Here is a 21,110-nt window from a genome sequence, read left to right as displayed (position 1 = left end):
ATTGTGATGACCAGAATAGCACTATTTTCCTGCAACTTGGCTACTGATACGGGGCAGCTTTCAAACCCAAGAAACCAAACTGAAGCAAAATGCTCTTCAAAAATAATATTGTCAGACAAGCCTGTTAGTTGGATGTAAGCTACTTAAATCGAAAGGTGAGGGGACTGTATATTGATGCTAGACCAACAGGTTATCAGATAAACCCCCCTCAAAAGCATTTTCTGTTAAGGAAACAGGAGGCTGTGCTTTTCATTTTTCATTCGTTGTGTGCAGTGTTAGCTTGACAAATCAGCTTTAAAACTCTAGCATATATACACATAAAGACTGATAGTGAAAACAGCTTTACAATAGCAGATTGTTGAAAAGGCAGACTTTAACTGAATTTGGATGAGACTCTACAGAATAAATGTACTTACAGATGGAAGAACCCTATATGAAAAGGTCTTTTCATTTTGTGGGACTAAGCTACAATGATTTTGTCTATCGAATTGAAATGCATCAATTTGCCAAGTATGTCTAACTCCATCTACCCTTGCACAAATCACATGCAGATTGATCACCCTGGGTGATGCCCATTTTTGTGCCCATTTTTCCAGATACCTCTGTGGATGACCAGCACAGACATGGTCTGAGTCTTGCTGGATGATATCGGTTTCTCTTGTATAACGCACCTGAATATTTTTGTGCAGGTTTTGATTTCAAAGTGATACGAGTTCTACTCTACTGGAGTGGTGTTTTTAAAATACAAAATAGAGAATAAGTGTTACATGCCTGGAGTTTGTCATAGATATGAATGAGGATGTCTTGAGTGCAGCAAGCCAGCTGGGATAAGGAACTTCGTGGACCAAAAGAAACATAACTTGACATGGTCTGACCTCTCCTGGCAGCTGGAATAAGTCTCCAGGGGACACAATACCCAGAACACTGCCCAAATTTGGTCCTGGAAGGAACCAGCTCTCTTGAAAACTGCTCAAGAAAGTGGTAATGTACATGCAGTGTGAGACCAGGGGCCCCAGGGCCCAGCTCCTGGATAATCAGAATGCTGAGGGTCAGTTACATGGAGGGGTGCAGGGCATGCCTGCATGTAGAGAGTTGTGAGTACCTGCAACAGGCATGGGGCTGTGGGCTTCAGAGGCTCACATCAGAAGTGCCAGAGCCTGGGGGGGCTTGGGATGTGGTCCTAGCTGCTGGGCAGTCTGGGTGTCTCAGGCCACCTATTGGAGGGATCTTTCCAGAAACTGGGAGGTGGAGGGGAGGGTGTTTCCAGGCAAAACATAATATAAAGAGCGAAGTCAAATCTTACTGCACAAGAACACTTCAAGAAAGCAGACTGAAGTGGTCATCATAGAATCATAGAGTGGTTTGGGTTGGAAGGGATCTTAAAGTTCATCTAGTTCCACAGCCTGCCACAGGCAGGGACTACATTGGTTGCTTCCACTACACCAGGTTGCTCCAAGCCCCATCCAACCTGGCCTTGAACACTGCCAGGCTGGTTGCATCAAAATGTTTATGAAGCATCACACCCCTTCATAATAGGGCAGCTGCAGCACCATCAAGATGCTAGAGAAACTGGGATGGCTCCAACAGCATGTTTATGATTGAATAGTGCTCATACAGGCATTACTGAAATTACTTTCTGGAAAAGACTAGTTACTGGCTTGCCGATGAGATGAATTCTTAGTTTTCTAATACCTTACAAACTTCCAGTGTATCAGACAGATGTTTGGAGCATTTCATGAAAATTGGGAGCACAATAAAATAAAGGAAATGTCGAAGGAGTTGTGCATTTAAATTCCTAGCACTGTAGGAAAATGTATAGTGACAGAGTAATACATGGCTAAATTCTCTCAAGTGGAAAATGTCATGCTTTGTGTGGGGAGTGAAGAGAGAAGTGTGGAAGCCAAGGGAATTCTTAATTTTCAATTTAACTCACCTTCCAAAGTGTATTAAGTAATTTGTAATGTATTTAAAATTGATGCATTTCAGTGCATGCCCACTTCCTTTTAGTGTCAAGTAGAAAACAGGCACAGACACGCACACTGCACTCAGGTATCCTTCAAGTTCATGTATTAGGTCTCTGGATGGAGATACGCAAAAGAATAAAGCACAGGGTATAGCCAATATCATGAACTGCTCTAGAATTCACTCAGGCTTTGCCTATATCTATAAGGATTTATAATTTAGTATGACACAGGTCACTGAAAGTTACTACGAAGAAAAGAAGGCAGGGGCGGGGAGTGGAGGAAAAAGGGAAGTAAGAGTGTGTGTGTGTCTCCTGGTTTCAGCTGGGATTGAATTAGTTTTCTTCCTAGTTTGGGGTTAGGAACCCAGTAGCCTGACAGAGGTGAGGCTGCTGCAGCCCCGTGGCACCAGGCCCAGCTGGGAGGAAGGCTGATGGGAGCTCCGGTGGGAACACACGCACAGTACAGGTGTCTTTGTGTGCATGGCAGGCCACACAGACCCTCACACTCAGATCACCCAGCAGCTGGCTTCTGGAGACCCCCCCCAGCTGCATACACACATATGTATGTATGCATACATACACTGATGTACAGCATGCATGCACTGCGGTCCCTCCAGTTCCTGGCACCCCAGGCATACGGCTACTGGGAATCCCTGGCCCTTTCCCTGTGGCAGCACTTGGCTCCACACGCAGGTGCAGAAGACAGCCCCTGAACTAGGAAAATGGTTAGAACTTGAGTTTAATATGGCTCATCCCGGCACCCCTACAGGCAGTTACCCCTTCACCCGGCAGGGTGACCCAGGGAGCTGCTCCTGTTGACCCATCGGGTGGGTGGCACCCCTGGGCAACAGAGCTGACTGCTCACTGCAGTGAGTGATGGGCTGGGGAGCAGAAGGGTCAGGGGCCCTTCAGCACTGACCAGGTTATCGGGGTCCCTTCCACCATGCGTATTCTACGTTCCTTTGTGATAATGGAGATTAGCCTTTACTCATGTAAGCGAACAAGGTGAAAATGCATTCTGCCTTCACGGTCCGACAGGGCACAAAACATGACTGATGTAAATCACGCCGACAGGCCGCTGGGGACGCCCAGCCCTACAGCTCGCACTGCAGCTGCAGACTACCCCTCAGCGCCGCCAGCCCGGCCGTGCCCTGCCTCTCTCCCACCTCCTCTGCACGGAAGCGCGGAGCTCTCGCGAGAGGGACGGTCCCACCGTCTCTTCCGGCGGCGTGCGGCTCGGCCGGGTTGGGGCTGGCGCCATGGCTCTGTACAACTTCAAGAAGATCACGGTGGTGCCGACCGCCAAGGTACCGGTCTCGCTTCCCCCGCGTCCCTTCGCGCCCCGCAGCACGGGGCGAACTTTCCGGCCCGGCGGCGGCTCCTGCCGCGCCTCAGGACAGCCCCCTCCCTCGTGCTGCCGGCGTGGCATCGGCCTTTGCTTCCTCTCGCGGGCTCGCCGTGGGCTGGTGCTCCTGGGCCTGGCGGCGTGTACCCTGAGAAGAACTGGAAGGGTTGTGTGAAGGAAGTGCGGGGTCCTGTCAGAGAGCGGCCCTGCGGCCTGAGCAGGGGTCCTGAAGCTGCCGCTCTCCGCAGCCTGGCGGAGGTGTCGGCGTGGCCTCCACCAAAATCCCTCCTGATTCGCAGACCCGTGCCTTTGGGCTCATGGCTGCGCGCTCGCTCGAAACCAAGTTCTCTCCACTTGTGTGCTCACAGTGCTTCACCGCTCAGGGGTGACAGATCTGCCTGTCCTCTCCGCTCCGCTTCCTGCGCCTCCGGTGTGCCCGATGGCCCGCCCTTATAGGTTGAAATGACAACCGGGCAGGGGGTGTGCAGACTTATTGCTGACTGGAGGTGAGCGCTTATGCTAACGCATATGTGTCACACCATGTGCGGCATGGGTGCGCCTGCCTGGTCCGTATGCGCCTCCACCACGATAAAAGTGTATGGCTTTAAGAGAACTTAACAGTTTCATGTAATAATTCATGTTTTATTGACTGCAGGACTTCATAGATCTGACATTGTCAAAGACTCAGCGGAAGACCCCAACTGTCATTCATAAACATTATCAAATCCATCGGATTCGGCATTTTTACATGCGAAAAATCAAATACACTCAACAGAATTACCATGATAGACTCACTCAGATCTTAACGGATTTCCCCAAATTAGATGTAAGTATTTTGTCATTTGATCGTAAAGGAACTTTGCTTTCATGACATCAGGAACATTTCTTCAGCAGCCTGTTGGTTTAATTTGAGTCTGTTTTGGCCTGAGCAACATCTTGCGTACTTCACTATGTACACGGTTCTGACTCATTCCTGGTAGATTTTACTGAGAGTAATGTTAGGCAAACATGTTCTGTAAAAATAGTATGTATCTGCTAAGAAAGGAACTGTAAATGGTGCCTGTTAATGGCCACAAAAGGATGGGGTTTACAGGGTTTTAGCTGATCAGATATGTTTGCCAGAAGTTGAATTAAGAGAAATAAGGTATTTATGTTTTTCAAGTGTGTCATGTCTGCTTATTTCTGCTTTGCGTATGCGTGTGTAAATAGTGCTTGTGGTTAGTCTTCCCTAGAGCATACTTGCGGGAAGTAAGAAATGTCATTTTGATTCCCGCTCTTCAGTTCCTCAGAAGTTACTTTGACAACATAAACATTGTTCTTTGCCTCTTAGAAGACAGTGTTGGAAACACACAGACAAGATGTGCATAGTGTTGGCTTCCTGATAACTGCAACTAGATCCACATGTCCAGTGGGCCTCTTTTATAGTAGTCTGCTCACACTGAAATTGTTGACCTGTAATCATATTTTTCCCTGGTGTTTTCATATCCAGTGAATATTACAGCAGAATTCCCACGAATATCTTCTGTGTTTTGTTTAGCATCACATGATGAAATTTCTGCAGATAAATACGTGCGTGGGTGAAATATTTTGTTTAAAAGGTTTGAACCAAAGATGTTACTTCCTTGGAAAGCTGAAGGATTTATATTTTAATGACCTAGCAGATTATTTTCCTTACATAAGGCAGTAATGAAAACTGTTTTGCTTTATTGTCATTTGTGTTGCTTACTGGACGAGAACAATTTTACACAGTTGCCAAGTTACAGTTGTCTTAAGGAAAGTACTAGGCTTAATTTTCTTTTGTGCTTTTGTTTTAGGATATTCATCCTTTTTATGCAGATCTGATGAATGTTCTCTATGACAAAGATCACTACAAGCTGGCTTTGGGACAGATTAATATTGCCAAGAATCTGATTGACAAGTAAGGGACATCACTTTCTTTGATTTTGTACCTGCCTGGTTGATTGTAGCAGAAATGGCTAAATTATTTTTTCTTGTCCTCACAGTGTTGCTAAAGACTATGTGCGGCTGATGAAATATGGTGACTCTCTTTACCGCTGCAAACAGCTGAAACGCGCCGCTCTGGGACGAATGTGCACCATTATCAAAAGACAGAAACAAAGCCTGGAATATTTGGAGCAAGGTTTGTGCTATGAATAGGCTAAAAAAAGGCATGTGAATTGGATGTAAAATTTACTCCTACATTTTATAACAGTTTGAAGAATGTGGGTAATACAGAATATAGGCAGAGGAAACGTAGATAGTTTCAAGATCCGCAAATACTTAGAATTTGTTTTTTAAGTAAATATTTTTTTTTTCTTTGAGTATTCTTTAACTTCTGTGGTATTAATAACATTTCTAAAGTGTTTTTCTTTGCTTAAAAGTCACAGCCCTGCTTTTATTTGTCATTATTTTCATTAACGTGTTAAATATTTTCCAAACATAGCTTCTTATTTCAGGCTTTTTATTTCTTGAGGTTATGTGCCTGATTTGATGGGGTCATTCTAGCTAAAAGACAGGGATCTTCAGTTTTCAAATATTTAGTAACTTCCTTTTCCTGTTGTGTGTAGATACTTGTGGAATTTACAAACATGCACCTTTTCATAAATGAGCAATCAAATTATGTCAGAAAAGCTGTTAATTTGTAGAGAAACAATTCAGCGTATAACCTTTTATTCCATGTCAGTAAAAATGAAATTAAGTCTTTTTAACATTTCAGTGCGACAACACTTGTCTCGTTTGCCAACCATTGATCCCAACACACGAACTCTTCTGTTGTGTGGCTACCCAAATGTTGGAAAGTCGAGCTTTATAAATAAGGTATGTGAGTGTTTTTTTGGTTTCTTGTTCAAAAACAATACTGGGATACCATTTAACTAAAACAAGGTAACATTTAAACAATTTGATGTCTGATGGGAGTGGTACCAAATTCAAATGTGTGAGTAGAGGTTGAATGAAGTTCCTGGAGGGATAAGTGGGAAATAACGGTAGATTTAACTCTTAAAAATCATTATATTTTCCAAAACAGCATGTATCCCATTAACATATTTTCTCATGGAGAAATGCTTGCAGGGAAGACAGAATAGCCATTTTTTTAGCATTTTTAGTAGCAAAGAAACTGTATTGTAATTATGACATTCTGCTTGCAACTTGAGATTTTCAATAAATGTGTGTGAATAAATCTTGTTTTAAGGTTACAAGAGCAGATGTAGAAGTGCAGCCCTATGCCTTTACCACAAAATCTCTCTTTGTGGGCCATATGGATTATAAGTATCTTCGTTGGCAGGTAAGAACCGTTACTGTTTTGCATTTTCCATAAAGAAAAACTGGTTATAGTGAAGTTCCCGTTTTGCAAAGTCAGTTGCATTTCTGTGTCTTGAGAGCTGTTGTGCAAGGGGCAGTGTGCCAAATCAGGGTAGTAGTCAAAATCTGTTAAAAAAATATACATGTATGGGTGTTCTTTCAATTTGAGGGAAGCGTGAAAATGGAATTAGTGATAAAGCCAGTTTACATTTTATCAATGTCAAATTCTAAGCCAGTTTGGGGCAGGGCTTTCCATACTTTTCCAATACCAAGAGTCTTGGTTATTCTGAAACCTCATTCTTCTCCCATTACTCAATTTTCACATTCTCAGTTTGGCCAGGTTTACAGTCTGACTTACGACTAATGGGAAAAAACGTTGTCTTAGAAAAGACATGATTGGTGAGAAATCAAGTACATGTCCTAAAATAGTGTATCAATTGTCCTGTAATAACCCTGACAATTATGTTAATTTTAGGTAGTGGATACTCCTGGTATTTTGGACCATCCTTTGGAGGACAGGAACACCATTGAGATGCAGGCTATAACTGCACTTGCACATCTTCGTGCTGCTGTGCTTTATGTGATGGATGTGTCTGAGCAGTGTGGGCATAGCCTGGAGGAGCAAGTAGAGCTCTTCAGAAATATTAAGCCATTGTTTGCTAACAAGGTAGGTTTGGTTTACATTATTAATAAACCCCAGGGGTTTATAACATGATAACTTGAGTTATGATTCTTGTATTTCTTTTTATTAGCCACTTATAATTGTTGCAAACAAATGTGATGTGAAGAGGATTTCAGAGCTTCCTGAAGAGAGTCAGGTTAGACAACTACTCCTACTTCTCTTTACAAAAATACGGTGTACAACTGTCATGCACAGCTGTCATTTGTATTGGGCAAAACCTTTTATATGACCATTTCTTTATCTAACTGCTTGTAGTGCAATGGAAAGTAGCTTTCCAGGTCTTGACCTATATCTTTTTAAGACCTGTCTAGTGTATATCATTGCGTTAATATTGTAAATGCCAAACAAGAAACAAGTCCTTAATAGTTTCAGAAATCTCTGATGATGTGAGAACTTAAGAGTTGCTACTGTAGTTGGAAGTGAAAAAAAAACCAAACCAAACTCAACAGACTTGTTCAGTAATAACTTCAGTAAGAGTTCAGAGGCAGTGAGCATTGGATTTGAGAGGTGTTGCTCAGCAGTTGCAGTAGAAGCTCCCACTGAGCAACACTCCTTGTATAGGCAGAGTTAATTCATTTGTATGTACAGGTTCAGGGACACTCAGAATTTGTGTTTCTTTTGTTTTGTTTTTTTTTCCCCTGTGGGTCATTTATAGGTGCCTTTTAGAAAGTAGTTACTTGCTTATAAAAGAAGTAACAGACGTGCTTATAAAAGAAGAAACAGATTAAATATAGAACCGCAGTTGTAAAGTTTCTGTCGCCTTTTTAGAAACACATTCTAATAAAATAGTAACAAGTTGCATGTACTGATACTGGGTTAATATTCCTGTTCTTAATGGATTGGTATATTAAGAAATGTGCAGAATGTCATTCTTTGATAACTTTTCTATTTTAGAAAATATTTGAAGCTTTTGAAGCAGAAGGATTGTCTGTGATAGAGACAAGCACTCTAACAGAAGAAGGTGTAATCCAGGTTAAAACAGAGGTAGGTCTCTCTTCACTCAATTTCATTCCAGATGAATAATTGACATTTTGTCTCATGAATTTCATCTCAGTTAAACTGTGCATTGTAGTGATAAACTTCTAGCATGTTCTCCTTTGTAGGCTGTTGAGCCTCAGTGGACTTGGCTGCAAATGGAAAGATGTGTCTTAATACAAACCATAATTTTTTTTAAAATGTGGGTTTTTTTGTTGCCAAATCCTGTTACTTTCTCTTATTGTCAAGTCATTATGAGAAAAAGGATCATATGTATTTTCCCATTATACTTCTCATATGAAATAATTCAGTGCTTTCTTGAGAGACAAGAGATTAGACAGGAGATGAGATGTGAAGCTAGATGCTTGTGCCTGAAAGCCTGCTGTGTCATTTGTTGTATCAGGAAGGCTTCATTACTTACCTAATGTTGCCATGTTGCACTTTCAGGCCTGTGACAGACTGTTGGCCTATCGTGTTGATACTAAAATGAAAGGAAATAAAGTGAATGAAGTGCTGAATAGATTACACTTGGCCATGCCAACCAAAAGAGATAACAAGGTAGGCCATGTCTTAACATGTGAACAGATTAATATGGTGAAATTTGCTTATTTTTTAACTGCCTTTGCTGTTGGAATATGGTATTCTTTGGAAATTCAGTACTCTGCAATGGTGATTTATAGCATTATAAAAAAAATGATTTAAACTTTTTTCCCTCTTCTCTATTGGGGTGGATCATTCAATTCAGGAGCGGCTGCCCTTTATACCTGAGGGCGCAGTGGCACGTAAGAAACGTATGGAAGTAGACACACCCAGGAGAAAACTGGTAAGTGGCATCTCTTCATTAGGAAATCAGCAGATGGGTTTAGAATCTGGTATATTAGCCCATAGATTTTAAATGAATGGTACATAAAGCTATGTATGTCTTTGCAGGAGAGAGATATTGAACTTGAAATGGGAGACGATTATATTTTGGATCTTCAGAGTAAGTACTGTATCAGAGTCAGTATTACTATTAAACAGTAAATGTTGGCTATTTCAGTCATAAAGGAGAATGCTTAAATCTGCCTCCTTCCAACTAAGTAGGCCACCATTTTATTGAATATTGTACTTTTTACTTCTCTTCCAGAACTGTCATTTGCAGTGACTTTTGCTTGTCGTAACGTTGCTCGGATGTTTCCCATTTTAGCGTCACAGACATATAATGGCTGGTTTGATGATTCAGTTGGGTTTTCCCTTCCGTTTTACACTGTCCAACCTCATTAATTCTTGATGCTGTCTTTGTTGAGAAAGTATCAGTATGGGAGAGACCGCATGTATTGTGTTTCAGCTGGGTATCTGTTGTTTATTACAGCTTGGTAGTGGATCGTGTCATTATTGAACAGTATTTGATGGTAGGAAGGAGATCAGAAGTTTTGTGAATGTATCAGAGATGTAACCAAATTCTTGCCACTTAGCTTAGGCATGTGACACTTTTTTAAACTTTGATCTGAGTGTTTTCTGTCATTGAATGATTCAGGTTTTTTTTTCTCTTTATTAATTTTTGTTATATTTTTAAGAATACTGGGACTTAATGAATTCATCTGAAAAATACGATAAGATACCAGAGATCTGGGAAGGCCATAATATACTTGACTACATTGATCCGGATATAATGAGAGTGAGTTTTCCATTATTCTTTTTACACTTTTATTGCCTTTTTATCCCTTTATTTGCTTAACGTAAATTACTGTATATGTAGATTAAAAACTGTCACAAGAACAATTTCTTTTACATTGTTTGCAATTGTCATGGGAAAAGATACTGAATGATAAAGGACAGATTACCTTGTCAGAATGATGATGATGTTCTCCATCCCAAAACGTGAGGTTTGCAGGAGAAGTTATAATTCTTCATTCTTTGACTACAGCCAGAAGGAATGTAGCTATCAACTTTTATGTATTATTAATAATAGGAAATTGACCCATCAAATTTATGTCTGCTAGAATATGATGTTAAAATGGACTGAGTTCTCAATTTATAACGTTTTTATTTAATAATGATACGTTCTTGTCTGTTGCTGGTTGTGGAGGAGAGGCAGCGAGTGCAGACCCTGGTGATTGCCAGTTGTGCAGTTGGGATCATCTGAATTGCTGGCTCACGCTAAATGTAGAAATAGAAGTTTTTTTTCAGAATGTGTTTCCAGAAACAGCACAGTTCACAGGATAGCACATCTGCATTCACACAGCGGGCAGCTTTGGGGCTGTCACACAAATACAGCCAGACTGTAATGGAATGTGATCAAATAAGTCTGCATAGTTGTATGCCCCACAGGTTCACAGTAAGCTGTATCACCAGCTGCATTAAGTGTGGCTGGAGGGGGTCTGTTAAGTGATGTAGCTCCTTCTTTGAAGGGTCTGCATGCTGTCATGGCTCTGGGCCACACAAAAAGGTCACATTTTGGATTGTACGTCAAGGATTTGATGAGCATCTTGATTTTCATTTCATCTCTTCAAAATCTAAGAAACTGGAAGAATTGGAGAAAGAGGAAGAGCTGAGAGAAGCTGCTGGAGAATATGACAGTGAACCAGAAAGTGAAGATGAAGAGATGATGGAAATCCGGCAGTTGGCACTACAGATCCGAGAAAAGAAGAAACTGAAAATCCTGCAGTCAAAGGAGAAAGATACTCGAGGTCCAAGGATGCCTAGAACAGCTAAAAAGGTGAGTGGAGAACATGCTATCAAAGTCTCCTGATGTTTAATAACTTTAAAGGAACATACAAGAATAATAGGTAGTACAGCTGTCAACCTTTTCTCATGTTTGCCCCTCTCACTCGCTGTTTGCTTCCTGCTGCCCTCCCAGGAGTTCTGGCCACTACTTGATTGTGGAGGCCAAACCAGATGAGTGACAGTAGCCCTTCTTGGTCTGGGTCACACAAGTGTGTCTCATGTAAAATTCCACATATGTATTGCAGAAAAAGTTCTGAAGAATATAACTCAGCTCATCTGATTGGGTCGCATCATATATTGTTGTTATTGTTGTTATTTTAAATTCATATAATGAGGAAAAGCTTTTGTGAGCAGCCCAGGGTGGTTACAAATAATATCTGACAAGAAGACATCTTGAGAAAAGGTATACAGCTGATTTGGCACCCAGTATTTCTTACCTTTCCTGAAGTGTGTCTTTTAGGAGGGGAGATTTCTGACTGAAGTGACCGCTCTTGGTCACCTTCCCCCCCAAAAAGGCAAACTATTTGAAAGATCTTTTAGGGAATGCTGGGACATTGCAGGCCTGCGAAGGGGATTTATGGGTGAAAAGAATTTAGTTGCAGTAGATGAAATAGGGAGTTATGACTTCCATCATCTGCCTGTGAGATGTACCAAAGGAGTAAATGTGTGATCAATGTAATGGGCTTATGGTGGTATATTAAGACAAGAAACAAGATAGAACCATACTTTCTGGAAAGAAACATGTTCTCTTACCTGTCTTTTTTACAGGTCCAGCGGAAGGTGCTAGAGAAGGAAATGACAGATCTTGGACTCGACATGACTAACAAAGATGACGTAAGTTTTTGCTGCTCAAACACAATGCTCATCTAAAGGAGATCAGTTTCATTAGACACTGGATTTCTCCGAGCATGTTTGAGCATGCATATTACAGTTAGAAAGGTGAGAGGTGGGATCTATTAAGGAGAAAATAGGAAACCCAGACAAGGCAGTATTGGAATTTTTGAGTGACGTGATCAAAATATGTTGGGTAGGCTGAAAAGACACCATTTATCACTAATCACACACATATATATCTATATACACACTGCTTTCTATTAGGACTCTTTTGGAGTTTGTGTAGGATCGAACAGGATTTGGCTAAAGGCACTTGGTTTTCCAGTGTGCTTTGTTGGATGAGCTACTGCTATGTCTGAAATAGTAATAATGACAGATCAAGCTCATCTTTTTACAGTTTATGAGTTCTGTGAGTTGTAATTGAAGTTTTTGAGGGCAGCTGGCCTCTCTAGATGTAAGGCAGCTTCAAACACAGATTTGCCTGTGGGAGACATTTCATTTTATCAGACATCTTTAAAAAATGCATTTTGTACAGCAAATCCAGCAGTATTATGGGACCAAGGAGTGTCAACATTACACATCTGAAGGAAGCATTTGCACTGCTCTGAGCCGACGTGCCATGTTGATTTAGGAGCAATGTCAGTGAGAAGGAATTCAATACTTACGCTGTAGTATGGTAAATCTTCATGTCTAAAATTCTTCAGGGCTTTGTCCTGTAAACAGGACACTAATCACGGAAGGTTTCTTCATTGCTGCTTTGCTGTTGCAGAATTGCTTCACTATTGCTATCTGTTAATTTGTGTGTGTCTCTTTATCGTTATGTACAAATCTACTTGGAAAAGAAATCAGAACTGAAGTGAATAACTGTGAAAAGAGTATGCTGATATTTACCAAGCTTTGTATTGTAATGGAGTACAGAAAGGCAGGGACCAACAGTTGACAGGGTCTTCATGTTACTATGGAATAACCAGTATAATGTATCACAGCAGTCCACTTCCTGGCTTTTTGTATGGAAGTGGAGCATGTCCGGGACAGTTGTTTCTGAGTTTCATGATTAAAGTGATGTTTCGAATTTCAGGCCCATTATGTGAGAAGGTCCCGTAGTACTACAAGGAAACGTAAACGTGATGAATCTGAAACTCCTAAATCCGTGGCACGCAGTCGCAGCTCCTCTCGCACACCACGGGATGTTTCTGGTCTTCGTGATGAAAAGGTTTGTTAAAGTTATTTAACTTTACAGCAATTAAATCTTAGCAAACTAAATGTTGGGCCCCCCAACACAAGAGGGATGTGGACCTGTAGGAGCAAGTCCAGAGGAAGCCATGGAGATGCTCAGAGGGCTGGAGTACTGCCTCTGCTGTGGAGACAGGCTGAGAGCTGGGCTTGTTCAGCCTGGAGAAGGCTCAGAGCAGCTTCCAGTGCCTTAAGGGGCCAACAAGAAATCTTGAGAGGGACTTTTTACAAGGACATGTAGTGATAGGACAAGGGTGAATGGCTTTAAACTGGCAGAGGGGATATTTACATTAGATATTAGGAAGAAAGTCTTCACAGTGATGGTGGTGAGGCACTGGCACCTTCTCACTGGTAGTGAGAAGCTGTGGCTGCCCCATCCTGGTCTGGTGTGAGGTGTCCCTGCCCATGGCAGGGTGGTTGGAACTGGATGAGCTTTAATGTCCTTTTCAACACTAACCATTCTATGTCTGTATAATAAATCAGCTTGATTGTACTTAAAGCAGCTTCTGGGAACCATCACACTGGCTGGTTCTGTTTGTCCAGAGTTCAGTTCATTTGAACTCCATACCTCAAAAGTGCCTTGTTCATTCTTACAAATACTACAGACTAAGGAAGTACATTGTAAATTTTTGTCTCAAATGCACATACGAAGGAAGAGATCTACAAACTGTGGAGCTCCTCCTTCAGTAAGTTAGGGATTCTATGGATAGTGCAATCATAGCATTGGAGTACTGGAAGAAGAACAGTTCTGCTAAGGAGGATTAGCATCATTTGCATCAAGCCTGTCCTAGAGTATGTTGGGTGTTAGTTCATTTCCTTGTTAAAATCAGCTAGGTCAGTAGTTTTTGGAAGGTAAAGCTGGTCACCTGAGTTACTGAGGAATGTTTGTGTTTGTTTTTCAATAGATGGTGAAGAAGGTCAAGATCATGGCAAAGAAAGCTCAAAAGAAGATGAATCGCCTGGGCAGGAAAGGGGAGTCAGACAGACACATATTTAACTTGAGGCCAAAACATCTGCTGGCTGGAAAGAGAAAATCTGGTAAAACACAGAGAAGATAAAGGAGTCTTCTGAATTCCAAATAAAACCTCTGTCTGTGAAAACCGATTTCTAGTCCTCTTTTTCCTTCTAGTATTACAGTGTTAAAAAAATACATGGTTCGTGTTAGTAGCTTAGATACCTGAAGCTCAGAGAGCTTATACCTTGATCTTGCAGAATGCTTTATCTGTTCAAGGCAGAAGACTGACAAAAGTGAAATACTCCCTTTTTGTCACTGGTTGGTCAAGAACAAGGTAGGAATTACCCAGAGGTTAGTAAAGTTATGCATTATAAATATGCTTCCTGAACACTACACTTAAAATGCAGAGATTTAAATGGGAATCCAGTGAAAGGGGATGTTAAAAACAAAACAGCAAGAATCCTTAAATTATTATTGTTGTCACTATTAAAATACAACAAGGTAAGAGTTCAGAAAAAAAACAAGTCCAAAGTTTATCTTAGGTATTTTAATGACAGTCTTTAAGATAATGTATTTTAAGTATTTGAAAAGTACTGTAATGCATTACTTGGGTAATGTGGCTGATTGCACTGAATTAATAATTGAGTGGTTATACTGCATCACTGTTCCCTCACCCACATACAACCACCTTTGCTCTAACAAAAACCTCTAAGTGTTGAAAACTGGGAGATGCTGGCACATGGGAAGCTTCAGTGCTGCAGTCACGACTGGGACACAAAAGAGCATGTTAACCTCTGGGAAAAAGGAGTTTTACCTCAAACCAAACACAGACTGGTTACAACTGTTTTACACACAGCAAGAAATGGTATGGAAGGCATACTGTTCCAGCAAGATACCTCTGGGAGAAGTTTACTTCAGAGATGTATGTTGAGCTATCCGCTAACAGAAGACATCACAATTGATAAATAAACCACGAAGCCCAAGAATAATTAACTCAAATTGAGACACCCTACATTATATGTCTTACTTTATAAAGCCTTTTACTTTATAAAGCCTTGACATCAAGATCAAAAAAGATTAGCTCTTGCACCATGGTGGAACTTCTGGTGAACCAAAATCAAGACCTGATGTAAGCCCACAAGTAGTTCATCTTGAATTTTGGAGTATAAGGAGTTTGAGCTGTCTGGAAGTGACGACTACAGTAGATGCTGTATGAAAAAAAACTCCTGTCAGGATGCCTTTGTTTTCTGAAAATTGGAGAAAAGCCATTTAATTCCTGTGTTAGATAAGTACTGTTTGTGTGTGCTACAATTAACACCCCTCCTCTTTTATTAAGGCATGTCCAGTATCTAGCCATAAACTGACCAGAAAAGGTTGGTGGGGAAAAAAAAACAACAACATTGGGCAGAGGGGGTGTTTGGCTTATTATCTAAAGCTATGACATATATTGCAGCACTTCAAAGTGAAACTATCCACACAGACAATCCAATTACTTAAGCTTTTATGTGCTCAGTTAATTATAGAGTACACTAGCTGAAGAGACTTGCTTTCTGCAATTAAAGTCATCCTGATTACTTTGAATTAATTGGGTTTTTCTTCAGGCAACCTATCTGCTCAGCATCAGTGCAGAGCTTGCCTCCGTGTGTCACTGCTGCTGCATAGGGGCCAGGCCCACTGGAGGAGCAGGACAGGGTGTGGAGTTGTGCAACGGAGCAAGAGCAAAGTCGGCACACTCAGGCTGAGGATCTTATGTATCACATCAGGTAGTGGAGAAGAATGAGCCCAGATGTTTCTTATGTTGCCACTACCCATTTTACATGAGATCAGTGGTAACACTCCCAAGAGAAACAGGGCTGGGGGACAAAAGGTGAAGACAGGAAAAAACACATTGGCTATAACCATCTCTGTATGAGAACACATTACTAAACATGCTCCAAGTTTTCTGCAGACAGTAACTGAGTCACGAGCTACCATCGTGTCAATGAGAGCACATCACTGCCAGCCTTCAGCATCCTTTTCCCCAGTTACATTCGGTGTATTTTCTCATGATCAATGAATTTGTTCAAGTTATGCAAGTTATCCCACCACTTAAAAAGAAAAGCCTCTGCAATGAGTTTAAACCACGGAGTAATCTTAACTTCATCCCTGGAAGCTTTGTCCAAGAGCTGTTTCAGTTCCTTCTGCGTCACGTAGCAGTGGCTTTGGATCTCATTAGGGTCAGGATTAAGAGTTACATCCTTCTGTACAAATAAGATGTAGTCTATCTCATGTTCTCCCCAGATCCCATCGGACTTGGCCTTGTAGTGAATCCGTGTCAGGTACTGGATTTCTTCGGGAGTCACCTGCAGCCAAAACACTTGTCAGAGCCAGTGCCAAACTGGAACACTTGCACTGCTAGGCATGGCAGTAGAACTCCCAGCTGTTACCTGCTTCCTTAAACACTATTTTTCCCCCAGGCGTACAACTGCAATGTACTTCACAAAGAGTTACTGGCAGGGTGGTTGGAACCAGATGATCTTGAGGTCCTTTCCAACTTTGACCATTCTGTGATTCTATACATGAAGTTCTAAATAACTTCTGCCAGATGTGAATCATCAATAGAATACAACTGCTTGCACCTACCCTCCACCTCCCAAGGGAAAGACATTCTAAAGCTAGGGCCAGAACTGCGTATGACAGACCATGCACACCCTCATCTACCAGAGATCTGGGCAAGTGGCAGACTGGGTAATTAATTCTGGGGACCACCACTGCATTATGTTTCCCAGTCGCGCGCTGCTCCTCCTGTGTCCCAGGGCACAAATGTAAAGTTACAAAACCTGGGAAGAGATCTGGACCAGGATCATAGTTCGGGCAGCTGCACCCTGCTCTCTGTGCGCTCCCGAACTGCCACCAGAAAGGAAGGTACGAGAAGCAGGCTGTACAAACAAACAGGCTGGAACAAACACCGAGTGCCAAGGCCACACTACTTCCCATTGGAAACCTGGGATTGCAGAGAGGCTTGTACATGGCTCTTGGCAGCACATTAACAGTGATGCCCTCCAGGAGCAGCAGTCCTACCAAAAGTGTGCAGCACTCTGCTGTTGTCCTAGAGGAAGGGTGTCATTTTTGCCTTCCCCTGGGCAAGCAGAACGGCCTGCCCAGCTGGAAAACACAGGCTAGACATGAAGCAACGCAGTCCTTCATCACAGCCTGATTTACTTTTTGGCTCATGCTCAGTCTGAGCCAAATATTCTAAAATACCAATTACTGAGATGAACTTTCGAGACCCTGGAACATAGATGAAGTTCACTGAGTTCTCTGTATCTCCGAAGTTAAGCCTGTTCTTAGGTTTCAGGCTGACCCTGGCTGCCAGATACAGTTAGTCTGTAAATTGGCAAGAATTCCTGTTCCTCCCTTCTTCTGTTACCTGCTCCATGGGAATTCCTAACTCTGCTTTGAGTCGTCTCTGTGCTGCTCTCCGAACACCAATGGCATTATTTTCTTCCAGTTCCAATGGATGGCTTAGAGGATGACTGCAACAAGTGTTGGTAAAGCAATCTGCAAGAAGTTTCGATCAGTACATTTTTGACACACAAAGTACTGGGGAAAAAAAGAAACAAACAACAAAACCACCAAAACCCCAAACCAAACACAAAACCAAAAACCAAACAAAACACAAAACCACCCCCCCCCAGACGTAGAGCAGTTATTCAATGCATCACAACTGTTTCTCTTTTACAGAGAAGGGTACGAGAGGAAGGAGGGTGTTTTCACCTCATACTTCACCTATTTTGCAACAAAATTTGCCTCTACAAGTACACTGCAGGTTAGTTTGATTCACATGGAGACATGCATTCTCATACCATGACAAAACCTACTTAGAAAGCATGTTTATGAAAGCCTTGTTTACTCTGCAAATGACAATTAAAATTACTTTGGGGAGTTTACAGGCAACAGAACACTGGAAATATTCCTAGAGCTTCAAGAGCAGCTGCCTGTAAGTAGAAGTAAATACACAGTTTATGCTTGTGTTTAAAGGACACATCCTGTGTATTCTGTTTCAAGTATATGAAAAATTACTTTTCAGTTATGTAGAATAGCTGTGATTGGCCAACCTTTTATCTGTAGCAGTCCAGCTAAAAAGCATCTAAAGTAGAGCCAGGTTACCTACAGACTACTCAGCAGCATTTTCAGTAGCTAGCAGTCAAGGAAAGAAAACGAGGTCTCTCTTCCAGGAGAGGGTTAGAAACACTTGTATTCATTTTCCTTCCAAAATTCTGAAACAGCTTTGTGCTTCCTCTAACACATCTCGTGTAAGCTATTTTTCTTTCATTATTTTTATGTCTCTCCATCTGCACTCAATCGTAGGGGTTCAGGAGTTTCAAAGATTGCCTGGCCACACAGTCTCACTTCTTCTACAGTTAAAAAAATGCTGGTGAAGACATACACAGCTAACGGTCTGTGGATCTCACTGAAGCACAATGCAGCTTTTTCCAAGCAGCAGGGCTCTGCTACCTATCACCTACGTTTCTTTACCAGTGGAATGAGAACACTCTCCACAGCTACCAGAGCAATTCCTGCAGCTCCATGAAATAAATCTTGCAGCAGAGAAGGTAAACAACACAAATTCCGTGCTTGCATAAACAGGATCAACCATGTCAGGGAACAATCATTTCCTAAGAACGTATATAGCAATAAGCTACCGTTCTCATTGTCTTACATCATCCACAAGGTACGTACATCTTTCAACATCAATACAAGGGGAGTATTTAGAAGTACCTCCCCTCTGAAGCAGTAAATTCTAATACCTAAAATGAGTTACACTGTAAGATTAGGCCAGCATATTTTTTTAAATAGAACATTTTGATAAATACAGTCTGCTTTAGTACTAACCTGGAAATGTAATTTTTGCACTTGACCTCTGCTGTAGTAACAGTTTATTTTCTGTATTAAATAAGAAAACACTGAAAGCTCGGTGCAGTAGACCTGAAAACAGAAAAACAAAACATGGAGAGCTGTTTAACAGAGGAGAGAAAAAACATACGGAGTTATTTCAAGAGCTTAGAACAGCCTCATTTTGGAGTATTCTAATTAAAAACTCACTTGTTAAAAACCAAGGATTTGATAAAAAACTTCAGTTATTATTTAGGGTCTTATGCAAACATTATGAAATTAGAGAAGTGTTAAGAACAACTGCAACAGAAGAGTTCTTCTAAACTTGGTCAGTTTGCCATTCTGAATACTCATGTTTGGGCAAGCTTTGAAGGAAGGTTCAGTAACCAAAAATTTATTATCAAAAAGAGATGACTCAAATTCCTAAGAAAATCTGTATGGAATTTTAAGACACTTCATGAATTGCAAAAGTACACTGGAAGACAGGCTCACTTAAGTGAAATTTTGCTTTTTTCTGCCCCTTTTGAGTTTGTTATTCATAGAATCACAGAATGGTTTGGGCTGGAAGGGACCTTGAAGCTCATCCAGTTCCAACCCCCTGCCATGGGCAGGGACACCTTCCACTAGACCAGACTGCTCAAAGCTCCATTCCTCACTCTTCAGGAAGATGTTTTCCCCGAGTACAAAAAAGGAGGTCACACACTACTATGGGAGATTCATGAATCTGACCAACCTCAAATAAAATCCACAATCAATTAGAATGACACCAACAAAAGTCTTTTCTGTTAGCAGTATTTGAAGCAGAACTCTGTGTGAAGAACTTAAAAATCAAAGCCTCTTCTACTTGAAAAGAACTCAGTGGCATTCTCCAGGAAAAGCTACATAGAATCAGGTATCCACAATAGCATAATAACAGGACAATAGGATTTTTATCACCAAAATGGGATTCAGAAGTATTTATAGAGATATGCAGCTTATACCCACAATGACACATTTCTCTCCTTTGCTACTGCCTGCCATTGTGTGTTTCTCCATACTGCAGTACTTTTAAAATTAGATACTGCACGCTGGGGGAGGAGGGGGGGGTGTGAGGAAGCACTTGCTCTGGTTCGATCAACCTGTTAATGTAATCATGACTGGATTTCTGAAAACACTCATTCAACTTAACTGTTCAAGCAGAAGGCTCAATTAAGCCATACCTTTATCAATGTTCTCATTCAAGTGGCAGTTTTTCTTGGTATCTGCTCCAATCTTATTATCATTTTCATCAATCAGGATGCACATCTCTGCCAAGAGCTGCACCTGCTGCTCATCCAGGTGGTCTGTGCTTACTTCAGGCATTGTGATGGTGGCACACGTTCTACTGTAAATAAAAACAACAGAACGAAGAGTCACTCAGTACTAACAACATCCATAAGGTTCTGGACGAAGTAGGAGAAACAATCAAATGGCTAGGTTTTCTGACATTGTGCACCAACTGTATTTTGGGGGGGTCTACATGCTTTTAGATTGCTGAAACTTCCAATTCACAATACCAATCACACATTTGACAGGTGCTTACAAGATCTTTTTCACTTCTCTGAAAGCCCTGCAGCAGCTGCTGCTGAACAGCTGTATCAAATATAACGCTTTGAGAGGGTGGTAGTGCAGGAAATCCAACTCCAAGCTTGACCCAGCACAGAGCTCACCTCGCCTAACCCCACAGCCTATGCACGTCCTGCACACTGACCTGCTCTACATTTATAGTGCCACACGTCGTGTGCACAACCGGTTTCCCCCCATCAGTAAGAACTAAGCAACAAGGCTTCCCTGACCAGGCGCTCCAAAACACCCCCAAACCCTGCCCTCGCGGCCCCTGTCCACGCTGCAGCCAGCTCCCACCGCCCTCTGCCTCCGTTGCCCCCCTCCCCGCCGGGCCCCGTCCCTCCGCAGCTGCCCCGCTCCTGCTCAGCCCAGCCCCGTCCCTCAGCAGTCGCCTTCTCTCTCTCCCCCCACCGTCACCTCTGGGCCAGGGCCTTCCCCCCACGCAGGCCGGCTGCGGACGCGAGGGTCTGCTGTCGGCCGCACACCCGCCGGCGGCAGCTCCACCCTAGAGGCACGGCAGCCCTGCGGCGGGCCACGGCTCCGGCCCGGCTCAGCACGCGCCACATGGCTCGTCACTCCGCTCCCGCAAATGGCGGCGCCCCACCACTACAACGTCACCGCATCGCACCATCGCCCCACCGCGGTGCAGCCTGCCCAG

At 42.2% G+C, this 21,110-nt stretch overlaps 2 protein-coding genes across 4 annotated transcripts; one reads left to right on the top strand and one right to left on the bottom strand.

The window, feature by feature from the left end:
- The first annotated feature begins 3,142 nt into the window (after positions 1 to 3,142).
- On the top strand, positions 3,143 to 14,142 carry GTPBP4 (GTP binding protein 4). The gene is made up of 17 exons (XM_057416446.1): positions 3,143 to 3,270; positions 3,964 to 4,134; positions 5,123 to 5,226; positions 5,312 to 5,448; positions 6,025 to 6,125; positions 6,499 to 6,591; positions 7,084 to 7,275; positions 7,361 to 7,426; positions 8,185 to 8,274; positions 8,713 to 8,823; positions 9,011 to 9,088; positions 9,196 to 9,247; positions 9,822 to 9,922; positions 10,766 to 10,963; positions 11,740 to 11,805; positions 12,884 to 13,018; positions 13,944 to 14,142. The coding sequence occupies exons 1-17, from the start codon at positions 3,223 to 3,225 to the stop codon at positions 14,094 to 14,096; spliced, it is 1,896 nt and encodes a 631-aa protein (XP_057272429.1). The 5' UTR covers positions 3,143 to 3,222; the 3' UTR covers positions 14,097 to 14,142.
- Positions 14,143 to 15,019: 877 nt separating this feature from the next.
- IDI1 (isopentenyl-diphosphate delta isomerase 1) lies at positions 15,020 to 20,902 on the bottom strand. 3 transcript variants are annotated; one of them, XM_057416451.1, is made up of 5 exons: positions 20,870 to 20,902; positions 20,068 to 20,228; positions 18,869 to 18,961; positions 17,403 to 17,533; positions 15,020 to 16,335 (listed from the first exon to the last, which is right to left on the bottom strand). In XM_057416451.1, exons 2-5 carry the CDS (start codon positions 20,207 to 20,209, stop codon positions 16,018 to 16,020), a joined length of 684 nt encoding a protein of 227 aa, XP_057272434.1. In that variant the 5' UTR covers positions 20,210 to 20,228; positions 20,870 to 20,902; the 3' UTR covers positions 15,020 to 16,017. The 3 variants fall into 3 exon arrangements, with proteins under 3 accessions (XP_057272434.1, XP_057272433.1, XP_057272435.1); XM_057416450.1 differs by having other exon boundaries at positions 20,068 to 20,231; positions 20,870 to 20,892; XM_057416452.1 differs by lacking the exon at positions 20,870 to 20,902 and adding an exon at positions 20,750 to 20,793.
- Positions 20,903 to 21,110: the final 208 nt, after the last annotated feature.

Source organism: Pezoporus wallicus, unplaced genomic scaffold (genome assembly GCF_028554395.1).
Source record: "Pezoporus wallicus isolate ANWC-B61680 ecotype Strahan unplaced genomic scaffold, APGP_CSIRO_Pwel_v1 contig_3847, whole genome shotgun sequence".
Lineage (NCBI taxonomy): Eukaryota > Metazoa > Chordata > Aves > Psittaciformes > Psittacidae > Pezoporus > Pezoporus wallicus.
Note: the sequence above shows the minus strand (reverse complement) of the source record. Positions and strands in the feature narration are given on the sequence as shown.